Source organism: Chrysemys picta, unplaced genomic scaffold, assembly GCF_011386835.1.
Source record: "Chrysemys picta bellii isolate R12L10 unplaced genomic scaffold, ASM1138683v2 scaf83, whole genome shotgun sequence".
Classification (NCBI taxonomy): Eukaryota; Metazoa; Chordata; order Testudines; family Emydidae; genus Chrysemys; species Chrysemys picta.
This window is the reverse complement of record NW_027052790.1, coordinates 134,310-153,690: the sequence shown is the minus strand read 5'-3', so window position 1 is coordinate 153,690 and position 19,381 is coordinate 134,310. Positions and strand designations below refer to the sequence as shown.

Below are 19,381 nucleotides of genomic sequence, written 5' to 3'. Positions count from 1 at the left end.
TCTCTGTTTCAGACATCATGAAGCAAAAGTGGAGAAGAAGGAAGTGTCAGGAATGCCACACACAGAGGAGAAAAGAAGATGGAGGAAAAGGAAAGGAACTCTGGGCACAGTAACCAACCTCAAATCAGGCCTCAGGTCATGTAATTAGACTGTAGGGGAATCTCGAGCCTCTTAATACCTTGAGCAGCGTGACCGCCCTGTAAGCTGGGTCCCGGTCTGTGCTATTGTGTCGTTTTGACATTCTGCTCCGTTATCTGGCTATTGAGGGTGACTGCCCTGTAATCAGGGTGCAAGTCACCTCCCCCTGTCTTTGGAGGGGCATTGAGCTCTTTGTTAAACTGAGCAATGTGACCGCCCTGTATCTGGGGTCCGGGTCTCTGCCCTCTTGCTCATTTGGCTTTACGCCGTGCTCTGCCCCATTAGTCAGCGTGACAACCCTGTAATTAGGGTCTATGTCACAAGCCTCTCTAGGATGGGACATATTGAGCTCTTTGGTACTTTGACAGCTTGATCTTTCTGTAATTCAGGTTCCGGTCTCCCCTATTTGGCTAATGCCAGCGACCACACTGTAATCAGGGTACAGGTTGCATCTCGCTTTTGAAATCTGGGGGATTAGAATCATGACCATAACATGGGCAGCTTGACCTCCCTGTAACTAGGGTTTGCGTCTCCGAGGCCCTTTGGGTCTCCGTTAACAGGTTGGTGAATGTGACTGCCCTGTAATCAGGGTGCAAGTCACCTCCCCGTGTCTTTGGAGGGGCATTGAGCTCTTTGTTAAACTGAGGAATGTGACCGCCCTGTAACTGGGGTCTGGGTCTCTGCCCTCTTGCTGATTTGGCTTTACGCCGTGCTCTGCCCCATTAGTCAGCGTGACAAACCTGTAATTAGGGTCCATGTCACAAGCCTCTCTAGGATGGGACATATCGAGCTCTTTGGTACTTTGACAGCTTGACCTTCCTGTAATTCAGGTTATGGTCTCCCCTATTTGGCTAATGCCAGCGACCACCCTGTAATCAGGGTACAGGTTGCATCTCGCTTTTGAAATCTGGGGGATTAGAATCATGTCCATAACATGGGCAGCTTGACCTCCCTGTAACTAGGGTGTGCGTCTCCGAGGCCCTCTGGGTCTCTTGGCCTCGTGCTGTCTTCACAGCCTGCTGCCAACGACCGCCCTGTAATCAGGGATCTGGTCTTTGCCCTCTAGTCTCTTGGCATTTGGCCAAATGCAGCCACTGCCCTGAATGAGCACCCTGTAAACAGGGTACAGGTCTCATCTGCTACTATTTATGGCATGCCCATGACACTGTGTCCAGAGTTCCGGCCCTTCAAACAGCGCTTGCAACTTGCCTGGAATTCTGCAGCCAAGTCTTCTGCTTTCTACTCACTTTTTGGACTCTTGGAGATCTGACATGCTACTGGTGGTAAGATCCGAAAGGGAGTGTCTGGGGCGGTTTTGGACCGTTGTCGAAAGCGGTTCTCATTTACACACGCCTTTTGCTCCCTCTCTCTGATTCAGGCATCATGAAGCAGAAGTGGAAAAGAAGGAAGTGTCAGTACCATGGCATAACTGTGAATCTGAAATGCATGGACCTTAAACACTCAAGTTGTATAGAATTATAACTTCCTATTATTAAGAAATCATCATTTCCTACTGGAAGTGCAAAGATGTGACTTAAGGGAAGGTATACATTTGAATCCTCCACTCCCCTCCAATTCTCCCCCCAAAACTCTTCCAATAAAGTTAAGGTTCAGAAAATTAACATTTACTCCAGGTAACGCCTAACTTGTGTATTTCTCACACATTTCTAAAAGGAAGCAAACACAAATAAATGTTTTGGCAACTGGCAGTTACTCTCCGCACTTCACAACTTTCAAACACCTGCTCTACTTAAACGGTCACACCAACCAAAGTGTACCACACATTCAAAATTAACTTTGCACCTATTGTGTCAGAAGTGAGAGTGTTTTTAGTAGTTGTGTCCATTGGTGGAAGTGGCAGTAGTGGTGTTTTAGTAGTCCTTTACGCTTATTGAATTCAAAGGATGATGATGTGGATGTTTTAGGTAGGTATTTTTCTGTTAAGTCTTGGTATTTGGGTAGAGGTGCAGTATTTTGTGATTATGACTGTTTTTCTGGTATTGGTTTAGTGTGAATTGTTGGCAATTCTAGATGTTTTTGTATCCGTACATTAGTAGATGTATTTAGAGGGCAAAGCTGAGGTTGCCTGTTTGGTGCAATTTAATTGGTGTGAAAGTTAATTTCGGGTAGGTGTTTGAAAGCACTGAGGTTTGAATTTTTAGCTCAACAAGGATGCAGGACCCACCTGGCTACCTCAGTTCTTACTGTCATTCCTAATTCCAAAATCTTGGATGAAGATGACCAGGCAGAATAAAGATATCTCCAGAGACTTTCAAGAGGGTAGCATTTCTGCAGCTTTAGGGGATCCCTTAAACCTTATTGAGCTTTTCAAAGTGTAATAATTGTGGGAAACTTCTACTTCTGCCAATTCCGTGTTGAACAATGACCTGTATTAAAGGACTTACACTGGGTAGTTAATTCTGTTCTGTATTAAGATGATTTTGCTAAAATCGCCGCTTTCTGATGTGTGAAATGAATTATCTAGCTCTGATTATACCTATTTGATAAAAGTGTGATAACGACCCCATGTTAAATGCATGGATTGAACTTTGATTGTCATATCACATTGCTTTGCTGTAACTCCTTATTTATGAATGTATTTGTTACTATTTATGTAATTCAATTAATAAAATGTATACATTCAAGTATAGTCTCAGTTCTTTCTTTGGCTAAACAAAAAGGAATCTGATAAACTTGTGAAGAATTTTGGTATTGTTACGTTTAATTTAATTAACATCTTTTTACCCTTTAAATGCGGCCGTTGGAAGTAACTACCCTTTAGTGGTGCAAGTTTGATTTTTCTCTTGGATCACACGTTTTGGGCAGACTGCAGTGTGATCTTGAGGATGGAGATCGCACTGCCACTTAGGTGCATAAGGTTGCCCTCCTAAAGCTTCTAAGGTGCACAAGAATAGGCCTTTGTTTGGTTCCTTCACTGTTCCCAGGCTTATAGATTGCTTGAGATCTGCAGGCCCTAAAGCTCACTTCCTGAGCACAATATATGATTGTGGCTATGATAAGATTGGACTAAAACTAGCAAGGTCCCCTGGTTTCTGCACCTTTCCCATTCAGACATTTTTTAAAAAGTAGATTAATGTAATATTTTTATATTCAATTCAATCTCAAGTTTCTCAGAAATTGACTTTTACGGTGCACTAAATTTTCAATATGCTAATACATGTGAGATAGTGTGGTCTAGTGGTTTAGAGCACTGGCCAGGGATTCAGGCGACCTGGTTTCTATTCCTGCCTCTGCTGCTGGGTCACTTGGTGGTCACTTTGCCTCCCTGTCCCAGTGTCCCCCTCCATTTAAAAAAAAAAAGTGGGGGAGGGGAGATGATTGTACTGACCTCATTTGTAAAGTGTTTTGAGATCTACAAGCACTAAACAGAATTTTTACTAAAAATGAGATTCTATAGGGGTGGGAAAGAACTAGAGATTAACTTTGGTAGGGTGCATGAGGATATAATTCACTATGGAGGCATTAATTTTGCTAATGCTGTGAAGAAAACTCTCTTGTGCATAATGAATTGAAACAGCCTCTCTCTCTTTGCATGTGTTAATTCATTTCTCCTATACCAGGTGCTTTTTGTTCCATTGAAATATGCATGGGGATGTGCTTTTTATTTATTACCCTTGCCCTATGATTTATTATTCAAAAGTGGGCAACTTGGAAAGCAAATACTCAATATTAGGTGATTGTTCGCCTGCTGTAGAAAAAGCCCGTGAAGAAGTGTGCAGCAGCTGCAGTTACACTAGGGGAACTCCATGACTTCAATAGATTCAATAGTCGTCTTTTCTCTGTTTACAGGTACTCTGACTTGCCCCTTTCCCCCTTCACTTAAACCCAATTCAGAGGCAGCTGATGAGTCGCAGGTGCAGTGGCTTCTTCCTTCTTAGAGGATGAATGGCACGCTATGAGAGACCTGAAACCTGATGGTATGATGATGAGGGCTTTAATTCAGCAAAGTACCATTCTAGCATACCTCAGCCAGAGTCATCATGCGTACCTGGAAAAAGAAAGGGCTTCCACAGCTAAACAAAAGATCTGTCAGGACTGACTATTCAATAGAATAGATTGCTGCTAGTTAACCTGGTGTAAAGTTGGCTAAACCTCTCAAAGACTGCGTTGGTGCAGGTTGCATTTCCACTGAATAATTACCATACCTTCTGCCTATTTAAAAATTATCTTCCCTGCTGTTTGATTTTTCTATGATGGTCTTATTGTTTAAAACTATTGTGTCGTGTTGCTCTCCATTGCTAATTAGCGGAGCTTGTTAGAAAAAAACAATTGCCAGAGTTTGCTCTTTTGTTGAAATTGAAACACACTGCAGGACTGTGTCAATTCTGACAGAATCCACCAGAAACCAAGCATGTTTCCAATGGAACTTTGCTGGCCAGGCAGAATTTCATCAGAAACTTGCTTGGCTTCCTGACAGCTCAGCTGCCGGGCTCCTTGATAGACCATGTGGCACGCTGCTGGGGAACCTGGGTTTCCAGGCTCCCAGCTCCTCAGCTGCCTGCCTGGTGGGCTGATGGGAAGCTGGGAGCCTGAAAGTTGCGGGAGCCCCAGCTGCCAGGCTCGTGACTCCTCGCCAGGTAGGGCTCTTAGGGTCCATGGCTCCAGGACAGCCCACCAGGTGTGCTACCGTGGAGCTAGGTCTTGTAAGGCTCCAAGGATCTCCAGCTTTGGGGCAGCCTACAAGGCTGCTTTAGAGCTCAGTGGAGATCAGCAATGCCATTTCACACAGAATTTCAAAATTTTTGAATATGATTCCAAATCAGAATGAAATCTGATTTTGAAATAGCAAAATCCTCTATAAAATAGAATTACCGTTCTCCCCCCAGCTCTTTCCGACCGTGGTACTAGTGGGGCCTTGTAATGAATGCAACCCTGTTTTACCGCTTCCCCCATCTTTCCCCCTGTTATCTTTCTCCTTTCATCTCCGTGGAAAGAAATATTTCCCTTTCCTATATTCTTCCGGGGTGTGTGTGTGTGTGTGTGTTCACTCTGGGGGGTTTGGAACAGTTGCCCCAGGGGTAAAAGGATCTTTCCCTGCTGCATTCCTGAGCGGCCCTTTTCTTGGTCAGAGGTGCCTGTCTACTGGGATTATTATCGCTAAAGATTCAAACACACATACAAACCCTATATATTCTGTTTCTTCAGGGGGAATAAAGAACAGAATTTCCATGTAACTCTAGAATGCTTTAAAGTTTAAGGTACTGGGTTATGACCTTTGGTCTCTTGTAGATAGAATTGTAAAATTACAAGCTCTTTATTTTTGTGTACTATAAAACACATCCCTATAATTAAATCAAGGTTGAAAGTGCTTTGCCTAGAAGATTAATTTAAACCTCTATGGATAAAAAGAAGAACCTCCAGGACTCAATATACTGATGTGTAGATAGCACCTCAGCACATTTCAGTGTGCGGGTCATTTCCTTTCTGATGCCTGTGCAGGGGATGTCTCTTTACACTAGAAGCTTTTGCTGTATCTTTTGGCTATATTGGCCCAGCTCCTCCAAGGTACATAGCCATTATGGGAGTGAAGGGCCCAAACATCTTTGAGGATGTGGGTCGCTATCTCCTGGTTTCTCTTTCCTGTCAATGGAGTCGGGCTGTGCAAATGGGAAGTCACTGCCTAAGGCTGGGAGTGGCCCAACTCCTCCCTGGGCTGGTGGTGGGCTCTGCCAAAGAGTCTGGGATGGCTCCGCGCTGCTGGGGACGAGGGAAGCCATGGTGGGCTTGGTGCTAAAGCCTGAGCAGCAGGGATGGGGCCAAGCTTGGCACAGTGGGGAAGCAGGGGCAGGCAGGCTCTGTGCACTGCTGAGGGACAGCAGGGGATGGTTTGGTTCCCCCTGCCCCGTAGGAAGAGGCCAGGGCAGGCTCAGTGCGGGGGCTGCCATGGGAAGCCTGACAGGTGAGATCCGCCCCTCGCACCTCTGGAGGCAGCTCTGTGCATCGCTGCCCTGCCGCCATGGCACCAGGACTCCAAAACTTAGTCGCAGACACAAGGGCTGGACGGAGCCCACAGGGGGCTCCACCAGGGGGTGGGGCTCAGACTGGGCGGTAATTGGTTCAAGAGGGAGGGCGTTCGGTGTGAGAGAGAGGCTGAGTCAGCTCAAGACTGAGGCGAGACTTCAGGTTAGAGGACGGCGAGCGCCGACTGTGAGGTGGGCCCGAGAGAACCTCTGAGGTGGCATGATCCGGGGGCGGGGCTTAGGAGCAGAGGGCCACATGCCCAGGCGGGGGCCCTGGTCTTTGAAATTCTGACACTACTCCAGGCCCTCAGGGAAAGGGGGGCTCAATGGGGAGAAGCGGCACTAGGAGCTGCCCACAGCCAGTAGAACCCCGCTACCCCGGGAACATCAGAATGGTTGGGACCAGATGAAGCAAGCACCTCAGAGGCGGGGGGCTCGGTCCAGGCTTCCACATGGCGGCATGAGAGGGACTGCGGCTGAGGCTAAAAGCGGTGCAGGCACCGTGAGGAGGGCGGATGGGAAGCAGCGACAGGCACTGCCTGAGAAAGAGGAGCGGGTGGCCGGTTGTGAGTTGGCAGGAGGGGCAAAGCAGAGGCTGGAGCGCCGCGATGAGATATGTATGTAAGAAGGGTAATCCAGATAAGGTGGTCTGGACCAAGCAGTGGCAGAGGGGTCTCTGTGCTCTGAAAGAGGCTCTGGTCAAGGGCTCGGTGCTGGTAAAGCAGGACTTTGACAAGCTCTTTCTGGTGTTCACTGACGCTTCAGAAGAGGGCTGGGGGTGGTGCCAATGCAGATTGACGGAAAGGGGGAGAGACATCCCATCGGGTATGTGAGCAGAAAGCTGCTGCCCCAGAAGCAGAACTCTCCAGCCATAGAAAAGGAATGCCTGGCCAGGGCGGCTGGGCCTTAAAAAGCTGCAGCCATATCGCTTTGGGCGGCTTTCCGCCAGGCCAGAGGGGGGCGCCCGCCGATGGCCGCCAGGCCAGAGGGGGGTGCCCGCCGATGGCCGGTTTCCGAAAGATGGTGCTCAGCTAGTGAGGGTCTAATTCTGCCCGAAGAAACATAACATTTTCATGCTGTGACGTTCTGTACCTCCACCACTCTGGCCGACTTACCAGACCCCCCAGATAGCCATGGCTGCAATGTTTCCCATTCTCCGGTTACTTTCTGTGGGTGTTGGAGATGTGTATTCCCCACCAGGGTGAAGTTCAGGGGAAGCTGTTGAGGAGAGAGGGAAATAAGTAGTGTGAATACTAGGACAGGCTAAGGTGACAAAATAAACACAGGGTAATGGGAGGGGAGCCAAATCACCTTTTTCAGGAAACCTGTACAGTAACAGCTACTCAACCCCCCCCCACTCTGCCCACGGCCCCACCCGCCCCCATCCCCTAAGCTCCCACCCCCGCCCCGCCTCTTGCCGCCCCCGCTGCTCCCCAGGTCCTGCCCTCACCCCTTCCCCAACCCCCGCCCTGCCTTTTCCCACCCCACCCCCTCCTCACCTCGTCTGACCCCCTTCTGTCCCCTCCTCCAAGTGTGCCTCATCCCTGCTCCTCTTTCTGCCTCCCAGCGCCTCCTGCACGCCGTGGAACAGCTGATTGTGGCGGGTGGGAGGCACTGGGAGGGAGGGAGGGAGCTGGCTGCCGGTGGGTGCTAAGCACCCACTAATTTTTTTCAGTTGGCGCTCCAGCCCTGGAGCCCCCAAGGGGTTGGCACCTATGGTAACAGCAATTCAGGGGTCTGGAACAATTTTTATAGTGGGGATGCTGAAAGCCATTGAACAACACTGTAAACCCCATGTATGATGGAAACCGTGCATTCGCTTGCTAATATCACTTCATGCTGGGCACCCCAGTGCCCCTAGTTCCAGCTCCCCTGCAGCATATATGCAAACGGCTAGTCTCTTGCTTGAGGAAAGTTAGTTACAAATTGCTCAGAGCCTGCTGCAGAGGATTCGTGCAGGGATAGAGCCATCTGCACGGGACTCTTACTTGTGCCACATGGAAGTGAGATGAGGTGCCTGGAGTAAGATGCTTTTGCACATACTTCTCTTGGGTTGTTCTTCGTACAGTTATGATCCACGTGGGGGGCCTTTAGCGAGCATGCACACATTGGGCTGGGACAGTGCTAGTACAGCTCTAGTGGGCGTAGCTTGCAATATCAGTGGCACAAAAATTACGTTGTGTGGAAACACCTTGTGTTCTGTACAGAAACCAGAGCCTCATCTCTTTCTAGGATGAAAGCTGGAGACAAACCTGTCACTATTTCCTCCTGCCTACCAATGGTAGGATAAAGGCGAGCTTAAGTGGGGATCTAGTAGTAGCGTATTCCTCCCTTTTTATTCCCCTAAGGTTGGCTTTCCCACAGGAAGGCCTAAAATCCTAGATGATAGAAATCGCCCAATGGCTTCTTAAGGAAATGAATTCATTTGTTATATGTAGCCCAGCTTAAAAACAGTGTGATGGAATGATTGGCGGGAGGTTCCCCTCTGCACCATAGGGGTAATGATTTAGTTAGACTTTGAAGAAGAACGTGTATGGCTCCCACATGCTCTGTTACTGCCATGTACCACCAGAGAGGGGGATACATCTTGGAGGTTGTGAACCAATCTGTTTATAATCCTTGACTTGTTTATACAGTCTATTGTTTTTGGTTGTTGTTTTTTGCTCTCATTTTAATGTAATTGTGTTTTGTCAATATAACCTGTAGGTTTCCACTCCACCAAGGAATGAAAGAAGGCAGAGAGACTTGAGCAGGAAAGAACTCCTACTACCGATAGGCACAGCTACTGAAAAAAACCTGCACCATAAGAAAGGATAGGCATTTGTTGTAAGAGTTAACTCCTTGTACGTGCCTCTAAACCAGCAGGTCCCAAGTTGAGGTTTATGTATCGGTGGTGGCACATGGAGGACCTGATGGTGGTCTTCAGTGAGCAGGCAGATCTCACGTTCCTAGTACTGAAATTACTGTCAATATGTTCCTAGTACTACTTTTCTTTGGAAGCATTTGCTGTACCTGCCACGAAGGCGTTACCTGATCTCGAAGAGGTGAGGAAATGGTCCATAGAACAATTTTTGTAAGATTAGGCCCACATCAGAACTGTTTTAGAACCCCAGAGGAAAGACAAGCAAAGGCTTCTGCAGTGGCGCCATCTGTTGACTTTGAATGTACAGAGGCTCCTATTAGCAACTCCGTATTTTCGGTTGCATTATGAAAGGGATTGCCAGTGGGGAATATGTTCCTGTTTTTTCTCTAAAGGGAGATTGACAATCATTGTGAGAACTCACACCCAATTTGTTTTTATACTATTGGAACATTTAACGTAGTGGCTGTTTGACTTCTTTTAAAAACTTTTAAATAAGAAATCTCCAGTTTTAGTGTCTGGCTTAAATTTGTCCTAGGCAGTGCTAGCAACTCTTCAGAATACTGTCTACGTACCCAGATTTGGTAGAGAGGTAGATCCTCACTAGGTCTGGTCTAAGGGCTAGTTTTGTTTTGTTTTTCAAATCGTTTTAAATTATTGGGTTTAGGGTAACTTTTAGTCATTATTCACATTACAACTGCAATTTTGACGCACTGTGCTCATAAAACTGGCTGTTGGTGGAACATGCAGTCCATGAGCACACAAGCTTGATTTTAGGCCGGTAGGGGGAGGGCAAAAGGGGTAGCCCCCATAGGCGCAGACTCTAGTGGCGCTGGTGGGTGCTCAAGCCCCCTCTACCCCCAGCCCTGGCCCGACTCCACCCCTGCTCCGCCTCTCCTATCCCCATTCCAGTAGTAACTGATTGATGTATTCCACCAAATGGGGAGCTGCATTTTAGAGGTGACAAAGAGAAACTTTGATAATCCTAATACAAAATGGCCTCTTCCTGCTCTCATTATTCACATGTAATTTTGTTTGTGGTGTATGCCCAAGAATGAATTGGATCTGGGTGCACACAAAGGTAATGGGATCAGGCGGTGGGGGCACAAAGCTGATAAGAGTGCATGCGAGCACAAACTTAATAGTGGGGGCAGTGCTAGTAAGTGTATTGTGCGTAGGTGTTGGATACATACAAACCTGATTTGATTTGGGTGGGGGGAGAGGGTATGTGAATGCACATAAACCTGATGGATGGGGTATGGACAGGCTAATTACAAACTAACAATTGATATGTATTAAGGGATGCATGCACTCTTGCTTAGTGGGGGAAAGGGCACCAATCTAGCCTCTTCCAATACAACCGTCTACTACACCAAACATCCAAATGGCCAAGGTTTTCTGGGGAAAAATAACCTGGTAAAAAGTAGAATAGGAAAAGGTGGCAGAGTTCAGGTGTGGCGTGGGGTCTGTTTGAATGGAAAGGCTAATTATCATTCAGTAACTATGATTTTTAATATGGAATTATTGTGAACTGGGACACTGATTCATCAATGTATTTAAGCATGTTCCTGATTGGAGCACTAACAGCAGTGGGATGGCTCACATACTTTAAGTTAGTCACGTGCATAAGTACTCTCTGGAATTGGGGTTTTAAGGCTGAACAATTACAGGGCTTTTCTCTTCTCCTTTTTTCTTTTTGGTTCAATAGGTATTTAATTCAACTCATTATTGCTATAGGTTGCCATTTTATATAAAATAATTATTTATTGATCAGAAACAAATGCCTACAGTAATTACATAAATAGGAACAATAAATAAATGACTGACCTAAAGATCCTGTTACAAATGGCGTAAAATGATCTGAAACGATTGTCACAGTGCACAGATAGAATAAATAGTAACAGCTTTTAAAATTCCACCGCATCTCATTTTAAATCCTGTATAAAATATTACTTGATTTTGATGAGTACTTCTAAAAATGTTGGTATTTAAATTTCTAAACTTCTTTGTGAGTTTGTCCTAGATTTGAAAACCCCATCATTCCACATGGATTCTCCTGCTAGCACTGAGGCTGAAGTGCTTGTCTCTTATGAAAGAAATTGGTCTCTCTTCACTTTCAGCCTGGGAAACTATAGGTCCTTACCATGGGCGTGCGCACGGGGTGGGCCCGGGCACACACCCTAATGCCCATGGGCCGGATCCGGATCTGGCCCCTCGGGGCTTTGCATCCGGCCCGCGGGATTTGCCCCCCGTGGTGCCGCAGGCCCCGCGCTGCTTTCCGAAGCAGCCATCAGGGCAGCATGTCTCTGGGGGTAAGGGGTTGCTCTAGGCACCGCCTCCCGAAGCTCCCATTGGCCGGGAACGGGGAACTGCGGCCAATGGGAGCTTCAGGGGAGGTACCTGGAGGCGTGGCAAGGGCAGCGTGCAGAGCCCTGTGCTGCCCCGCCCCTCCCCTCCCCTCCCCCGGGAGCGGCCCGGCATGGGGCCCTGGCAGGCAGGGAGCGCGCCGCTGCGGGTAAGCCCGAACCTCTCCTGCACCCCCTCTCCCTGCCCTGAGCCCCCGGCCTGCACCCCGTTGAGCCGGGCTCCCCCTCCCCAGGGCTGGGCTGGCTGCTTTAACAGCCCCATGTGCTCCCTGGCAGCCTCCCACCCGGCAGCACCAACACAGCCGCTTAAGGTGGCCCGCGGGGGTGCTGCCCCAGCTCCCCGCCCCAAGGCAGCTGCCCCCCTCCAGCGCCCAGGGTCCCAAACCCGCCTGCGGCTCCCCGCGCTGGCCAGGGGCCCGGGCACCACCCGGGGGGTCAGGCCGCCCCTGAGCCCAGCCCACCTTAAGTGGGGCCTGGGAGCCAGCAGGCCCGGGGCAGGGGGCGAGCCCGGCCCACAGGCCCCCTCCCGCAGCCCGGCTGCGAGCTCCGCTCCCCGGCGCTGTTCGGGGACTCCGGCCCGGCACCCTCGGGCTTGAGTCCAGCCCTGGGAGCAGCCCGGCGCCCTGCGATCCACCCTGGCTGCCTCTGCCCGGCCTGGCCCCAAGCGCCCAGCCCGGCCCCCTCTGCCCGGCCCTCGAGCCTGCCTGCCAGGGCGGGGGAGCCCAGATCCCCAGCCCCGGGCCTGCCTGCAAACAGCCTACCCTCCTGCACCCCAACTCCCTCTCCTGAGCCCCCTGCCTGCACCTCTCACCCCAACTCCCTGCCCTGAACCCCCTGCCTGCACCCTGTACCCCTCCTGCATCCCAACTCCCTGTCCTGAGCCCCCTGCCTGCACCTCTCACCCAACCCCCCTGCCCTGAGCTCCCAACCCCTTGTCCTGAGCCCCCTGCCTGCACCTCTCACCCCAACCCCCTGCCCTGAGCTCCCAACCCCCTGCCCTGAGCCCCCTGCCTGCACCTCTCACCCCAACCCCCTGCCCTGAACCCCCTGCCTGCACCCTGTACCCCTCCTGCATCCCAACTCCCTGCCCTGAGCCCCCTGCCTGCATCTCTCTCCCCAACCCCCTGTCCTGAGCCCCCTTCCTGCACCTTGCCCCCCAACCCCTGCCCCACAACTCCCTGCCCTGAGCCCCCAGCCTGCACCTTGCCCCGCAACCCCCTGCCCTGAGCCCCCTCCTGCCCCCAACCCGCTGCCCTGAACCCCCTGCCTGCACCCTGTACCCCTCCTGCATCCCAACTCCCTGCCCTGAGTCCCCTGACTGCACCTCTCACCCCAACCCCCTGCCCTGAGCTCCCAACCCCCTGTCCAGAGCCCCCTTCCTGCACCTTGCCCCCCAACCCCTGCCCCACAACTCCCTGCCCTGAGCCCCCTGCCTGCACCTTGCCCCGCAACCCCCTGCCCTGAGCCCCCTCCTGCCCCCAACCCCCTGCCGTGAGCCCCCTGCCTGCACCCTGTACCCCTCCTGCACCCCAACTCCCTGTCCTGAGCCCCCTGCCGCACCTCTCCTGCATCCCAACTCCCTGTCCTAAGCCCCCTGCCACACCCTGGCCCCCAATCCCTTGCCCTGAGCCCCCTCCTGCACTCCGCACCCCTCCTGTACCCCAAGCCCCTTCCCTGAGCCCCCTCATACATCCCACACCCTCCTCTGTCCCAATCCCTTGCCCTGAGCCCCTTCCTGCACACTGCACCCCTCCTGAACCCCTGCCCTGAGCCCCCTGCCGCACTCCGCCCCCTCTTGCACCTCAACCCCCTTCCCTGAGCCCCCTCATACATCCCACACCCCCTCCTCTGCCCCCCAATCCCTTGCCCTGAGCCCCTTCCCGCACACAGCACCCCCTCCCACACCCAGCCGTTTATGATGTTCGCCTTTCAAAAAAAAAAAAAAAATCCCTGGGTGCACACCCTAATGCAATGTGCTGCGCACGCCTATGGTCCTTACCTCCTGGTCAGAGAGTCCCATTTTCCATCACTGCAACCAAACATGTCTCCGCATGCCCAACTTGCTGATGAGTCTGTGTTGGAATATCTGAATGGAACTCTCACCTCAGGTCGTTTCAGAGAGATTTTTGCAAAAGCAGCAGGAAGATTTCCCAGATTGCCACCTTGCCGTTCCCCTTCAGAGACACTCGAGGCTTGAAAACCCCTTGGGGCCACCTGAAATCTCTCCCTTCGTTCTGACATTAGAGGAAAATTATGCACATCTTTTTTCTTGCAAAGTTTTTTCCAGTTCATATTTGTTATGCTGTTATACTGTGCTTAAGCTGCCTGTTACAATTCAGACATGAGATTTTGATCAGAGAAGAGTTGAACCACAGAAATATATAGCAAACACATTATGTCAACAATGTTTAAGGTTTAACCCTTTCTTAATTTTCTTGTAACTTTTTTGCATCGATATCCTTCATTTTGCAATTTAAACTTTGAGTAAATCAACAGAGTATTATCACATAAATTGTAATATGGACAGTTGGAATTTCATTATGGAGTGAAAAGAACAGGAGTACTTGTGGCACCTTAGAGACTAAGAATGCTCTAATAAATTTGTTAGTCTCTAAGGTGCCACAAGTACTCCTGTTCTTTTTGCAGATACAGACTAACACGGCTGCTACTCTGAAACCTGCCATTGTGGAGTGAGTGTATTGCATAATACAAGGTCAAGCATTTTGGAGCCTTAGAAATCACTGTGGGAAAAATCAGTAGAGAGGAGGGAATCCACTGCACGATACAATTTCCTCCAACTGTTTTAAGCTCTGTAGTCACTGCATCCTCAGCTGGAATGAAATGAGAGTTGGTTGAAACACAAAGGGAAAAATAAATGTTTCCCTTTATTAACGGCAATACATGAAATGAAAATATCTTTCTACACCTCATCATCTTACAAGTCTTATGCTCAGTTCACATATTTTATAAATGTCTCTAGGAAACTTCTCAAGCTCCGCTATATGATGAGGACAGAGTGAATGTATCGCATAACACGTCAAGCGTTCTGGAGTGTTAGAAGTCACCGTGGGAAGAATCAGCAGAGAGGAGGGATTCCACTGCATCCTTCTGTTTTAACCTCAGTAGTTGCAGCAGCCGGAGCTGAAATGAAATAGGGAATGGTTGAAATACAAAGGGAAAAAATATAATTTTCATTGAATTGATCTCAATAAATTAAATGAAAATATCTCTTCCACACATAAGCTCGCAAGTCATTTAGTATGTTCATATTTTTTTTTAAAGTCTCTAGGAAGCTTCTCAAACCTTGAAATACTAGAAATAGTTCTCATGAGGACAGATGAATGAATAGCAACCCTGATCATAATAGAAACACACTACATATGTAGAAGTCAGAGTACTTTAGGGGTGGAGGGGAAGTACACCTCTACCCCGATATAAGGCGACCCGTTATAACAGGAATTCGGATATAACACGGTAAAGCAGCGCTCTGGGGGGCGGGGCTGCGCGCTCCGGCGGATCGGCGCATCAGCGTGTCTGGCTTCGACACGCTGCTCTGAGCGGTGTGTTAAAGGTGCTGGGCCGGGGCCGAGGGGTTGGATAAGGGGCAGAGGGTCAGGGGACAGGGAGTGGGGGGTTTGGATGGTTCAGAGGCTCTGGGGGGCGGGGCAGTCGGGGGATGGGGAATGGGGGCGTTGGATAGGCCGTGGGAGTCCTAGGGGTGATTAGGGACGGGGGGTCTCTGGAGGAAAGGTTTAGGCCCCTCAAAAATATTGGCAAATCTCAACTTTAACCATTTCCTCCAATTTAGACGGCACATTTAAAATGTAGACAGCACAAACCGTCGGTCTCTTCCTTCTGTGAAACTATAGGAGAGAGTGTGCTCTGAGAAAATGAAACCTTAACTAATTGTTATTTCCCGATCTTAATATTCCTACCGGAGCTGAGGAATAGATGTAGTTGAAAGGTGTGAATATCATGTCCTGTTGATCACTCCAAGTAGCTGACAGTAGTGAAAAATTGAGAATAAATCATAAAACAGGATGAGCAATTAGGATAATAAAACATGCTAGAGAGGTACCCACATGGATGACTATGATTTCCAATGTGGTCAGAAGGAGGTTATGCAGAGAAGTCACATTAGGTATTTTTTTACCAAGTGTGTCCCTGGGATGAAAGAATTCAAATATTTTTTTAAAAATTGAAATTCAGTGTTCACCACTTTTGCTGGTTCCTTCTCTTTTAACATTTGCCTTCCCCTTTGCTTGGGCAGGGGAATTCTTCTGGTTTGTTTAATTCTCTTCCCTTCCTGTGGTCACGTTTCATTTTCTGGATCTCAAGCCCTAGCGCAGACTGTTGTGCTGGAGTTTCCATCATTGCAGAGAAATGTGTTTTAATTCAACAAGAAAAGAAAAATCACACGAAGAAACCATGAAAACATTTTTCTGCACATTAATTTGGTTAGAGTCTCCCAAGTTTTCCTGCACTTTTATAAGAAATTTGAGATTTTTGCTTCAAATTTTTGAAAGACACACTGCAAAGCAGAGAAAACAGACTTAGCAGAGCCCCCAGACTGTCCTGGGCTATGCTCCCCATTCTCCCATGATTTTCCAGCGGTGTTGGGCATCTGTATTCCACACCAGGGTGAAATCCCAGGGGAAGATGTTGCGGGGTACTGAAAGCAAATGAACAAAACTGCAAACCCAGTATACGATGAGACCATGTTTCGGTGGCTCTTATTACTTAAAGCTTCACACCCCCAGCACCCATTGTTCCAGCCTGGGGCAGCCCTGGCAGGGTGGCTGTAATGGAACCACGCTGATCGGGACCAGAAGGCAGGTCTCACAAAGCCCTAGAAGTGATGCGGACACTCAGGCGCTTTGTGTGGAAAGATTTTGTGTTCCGTGCAGAAGTCATCGGGTCATCTATTTCTATGATGAAAGCCTGCTAGTGGGATGATAAAGGTGAGCTTAAGTGGGGATGTATTGGTGGTGTTTTCCTCCCCTTTTATCTACCTGTGGCTGGCTTTCCCACAGGAAGACCTAAAGTCATAGATGATGGATAACCTCAAATGGCTCTTAAGTAGATGAAAAGATTCTTCCACATAGCACAGCTTAAAAACAGTGTGATGGAATGATTGTCAGGAGGTTCTCCTCTGCACTATAGGCGTAATGAAGACGTTAGACTTTGAGGAAGAGTTTGTATGGCTCCCAGGTGCAATAGGACCAGGTCAAGGCCCCTCTCCAGCCACTCCCCATAATTGAGGTTCCATTTCAGCATGTAGGTGTAGATAGTCTGGGTCGTTTCCCTAAGAAGACACCCAGAGGAAAGCTGTACAAACCGACTTGCTTGGCTGCAAGGCCAGAGGCGGTATCGACGGTGGCCGCAAGTTTCATAAAGATGTGTTCAGCTATTGAGGGTCTAATCCTCCCAGAAGAAATGTAACATTTTCATGGTGTGATGTTCTGTACCTCCACCACTCAGGCAGTGCAGCTCCCCCGTCCCACTCTTAGAGCCATAACTGAGTCCCACATGTATATATTTGTTATAACATTGCATTGGCCAGGGAGCATCACTTTATATTGCACATGCTACATTGTACGTGTACATTATACATACAATCATATTTCCTTTTGTAAAGATGTAACCACCTTATGTAAAATTGAGCAAAATGCTTAAAACAGTTCAAGCGCATTATGAGAGGAAAATATACACACTGAAAATGTGTTGCGGTTACTCAAGTATTTCCCAGGCCTATCTCCTTCAGTCCTGCATCTCAGGATAGAAGATACTGTAGACCGGCTATAAGCTGTACAAAGGGAGACTGTCTCTACAATGTAAAAAGGTGAAGTGGTCTAAGACATACTTGCTTTTCTTGGGCAAGACCTCATGAAATCAGATTACCCATCCTTCCGTTTTGCTCAGTTTTGCTGTGGAAAAGAATGAAAGCCGGCACCTCCTAGAGTAGGAAACCTCCCAAACATTTTTTTGCCAAACATTTTAGAAACTAGTCAACCACTATATTAAGTCACACATGCTGCCCTATCCTCTGTTTATATACCAGACCAGAATACAAGCAGAATAGCGGTACTGTGCTGAGAGCAGGGTGTGTGCTGGGAAGTCTCTATGCCCTTGAACTCTTGTCGTGCCTTTCTTTGCAACAGAATGGAGGGCTGCGGGTGTAGCCACTAGACGGCTCTGTGCTGTAGTAGGTGACAACCAATGGATGAGGTGTATAGGAACCCCATTTGTCTCTACCACTAGAGCACCACTGCAGCTATTCCTTGGCAACCCAGCAGGCTGAGGGGCAAAACAGTCCACCCAAAGCCAGATTGTTGAGCTTTGATGAGAGGTGGCCCCATTTGGTCCCATGTGTTCTGTGTTTCTCGCCTCATTTTCTTGCTAAGCGAGAGACGGATTTTTCCTGTGGTGGTTTCTTTTCACAATTTTTAGTGTCTTTTTTCTTCGCGTTCATCCCTGTATATTTATACAAGGCACCCAGTTTACTGTTCCACCATTTCTGTTTTGGGGAGGATGTTTTCTCCATTCTACTAGACACTGTTCTCTTTATTGTCCTGACACCAATATAAAAACTGTTTCACCAAGCTAGAGGTTTTATAAAATGCCAAACGCTGTTGGGCTGTCCAGTCTAGAAATACCTTTTAGAAAATAACAGATCTTCCCACTAGGTCTAAATAATTATCTTCTATATTTCCCTTACTCCTACTGTTCATCTAACAATTATGGCACCGTAACAAATGTCATGGCCTATTTCCCACATCATTTCTCCTCCTTTTCCTCTCTCTCTCGGTCTCTGTCAAGCTTGCCTGTACTTTTCCTTTTATGGATAGCTTCATCTCCCTGTTAGACCAAAACTGTGTTAGATAACCAGTAAGGGCCATCAACTAAACCCCTTTAATCCTAATTTCTCTTGAGGGGCTTTCCAACCTCGGGGAACTTTTTGGCTAAAAGAAAAGCTCATCTCGGCCTATATTCGTCTGAACTTCTGACAACGTGGCAACCCTTCCGCACAACTCCTTTCACAAAAGACCAATTTCATATTTAGTGGGGTGATTGTTTTCGGTTACTTGACTGTGGGTTCACGCTGGTGATGGTCAAATGCGCAGATAATTGCAGCATCAATGCAACTGACATTTGGAAAATAATCAAATGTTAAACTAGCTTTTATGTTGACATTTTCTGACTTTCAAAAACATAGACTAAATATGCAAGTCAGAATGCATCAGTTCTCCCCAGGTATAAATCTGTGTGGTATAAATCTGCTCCTTGAACATCTGTCTGATACTTCTTTGTATAATGTATGAGGAAATGCAAGTGCACTGATATGACACACAGGATCACAACTAGGGTGACCAGACGGCAAATGTGAAAAATCGGGACAGGGAGTGGGGGGGTAATAGGAACCTATATAAGAAAAAGACCCCAAATTCGGGACTGTCCCTATAAAATCGGGACAGCTGGTCACCCTAATCACAACACAGACTGACGTACAAGCAGAAGGACATAAATAGACAAGACCGAGGTGCTATAGTTGTTACCTAAACACAAAATCTTACACAAGGTGAAGAACCGCCAAGCTATGGGAAAGGTGATTCCACGTCTCAGGAAGGATGTTTTTCATGCTCATACTCACAGAGTAAAACATACTCTTCGGTCTAGATTTGTTTTCATTTCAGGTCAAGGAAAAACATCAAAGAAAGGGCTTAACCCTAAGAGACACTAACCACTTCCTGCAAGGTCCTGATCACCCTGAACTCCCACTGAACTAGTGGGTGCTGAGCACTTCTCAGAATTGGGCCCAAAGACTGAACAAAGAGAAATTTTCCATGACCGAGAAAACAGAGTGACTGTAACATGCTGCATCTTAAGGACAAGATGGCAGCTGCATTAGGCAGGGAGAAAAATCTACTTTTAAAAGTGTAATCTTTAGAAAACAGCCTTTAATTGATATTGCTACGTGTAGAAAGACTAGTTAGACATAATAGGCAAGATTCTGTCACCCCTACTCACACTGAGTA

At 48.2% G+C, this 19,381-nt stretch overlaps 1 protein-coding gene across 1 annotated transcript; it reads right to left on the bottom strand.

The window, feature by feature from the left end:
• Positions 1–4,883: 4,883 nt before the first annotated feature.
• On the bottom strand, positions 4,884–13,388 carry LOC135977970 (collagen alpha-2(I) chain-like). The gene is made up of 3 exons (XM_065579087.1): positions 13,345–13,388; positions 11,123–12,221; positions 4,884–7,337 (listed from the first exon to the last, which is right to left on the bottom strand). Exons 1-2 carry the CDS (start codon positions 13,386–13,388, stop codon positions 11,270–11,272), a joined length of 996 nt encoding a protein of 331 aa, XP_065435159.1. The 3' UTR covers positions 4,884–7,337; positions 11,123–11,269.
• Positions 13,389–19,381: the final 5,993 nt, after the last annotated feature.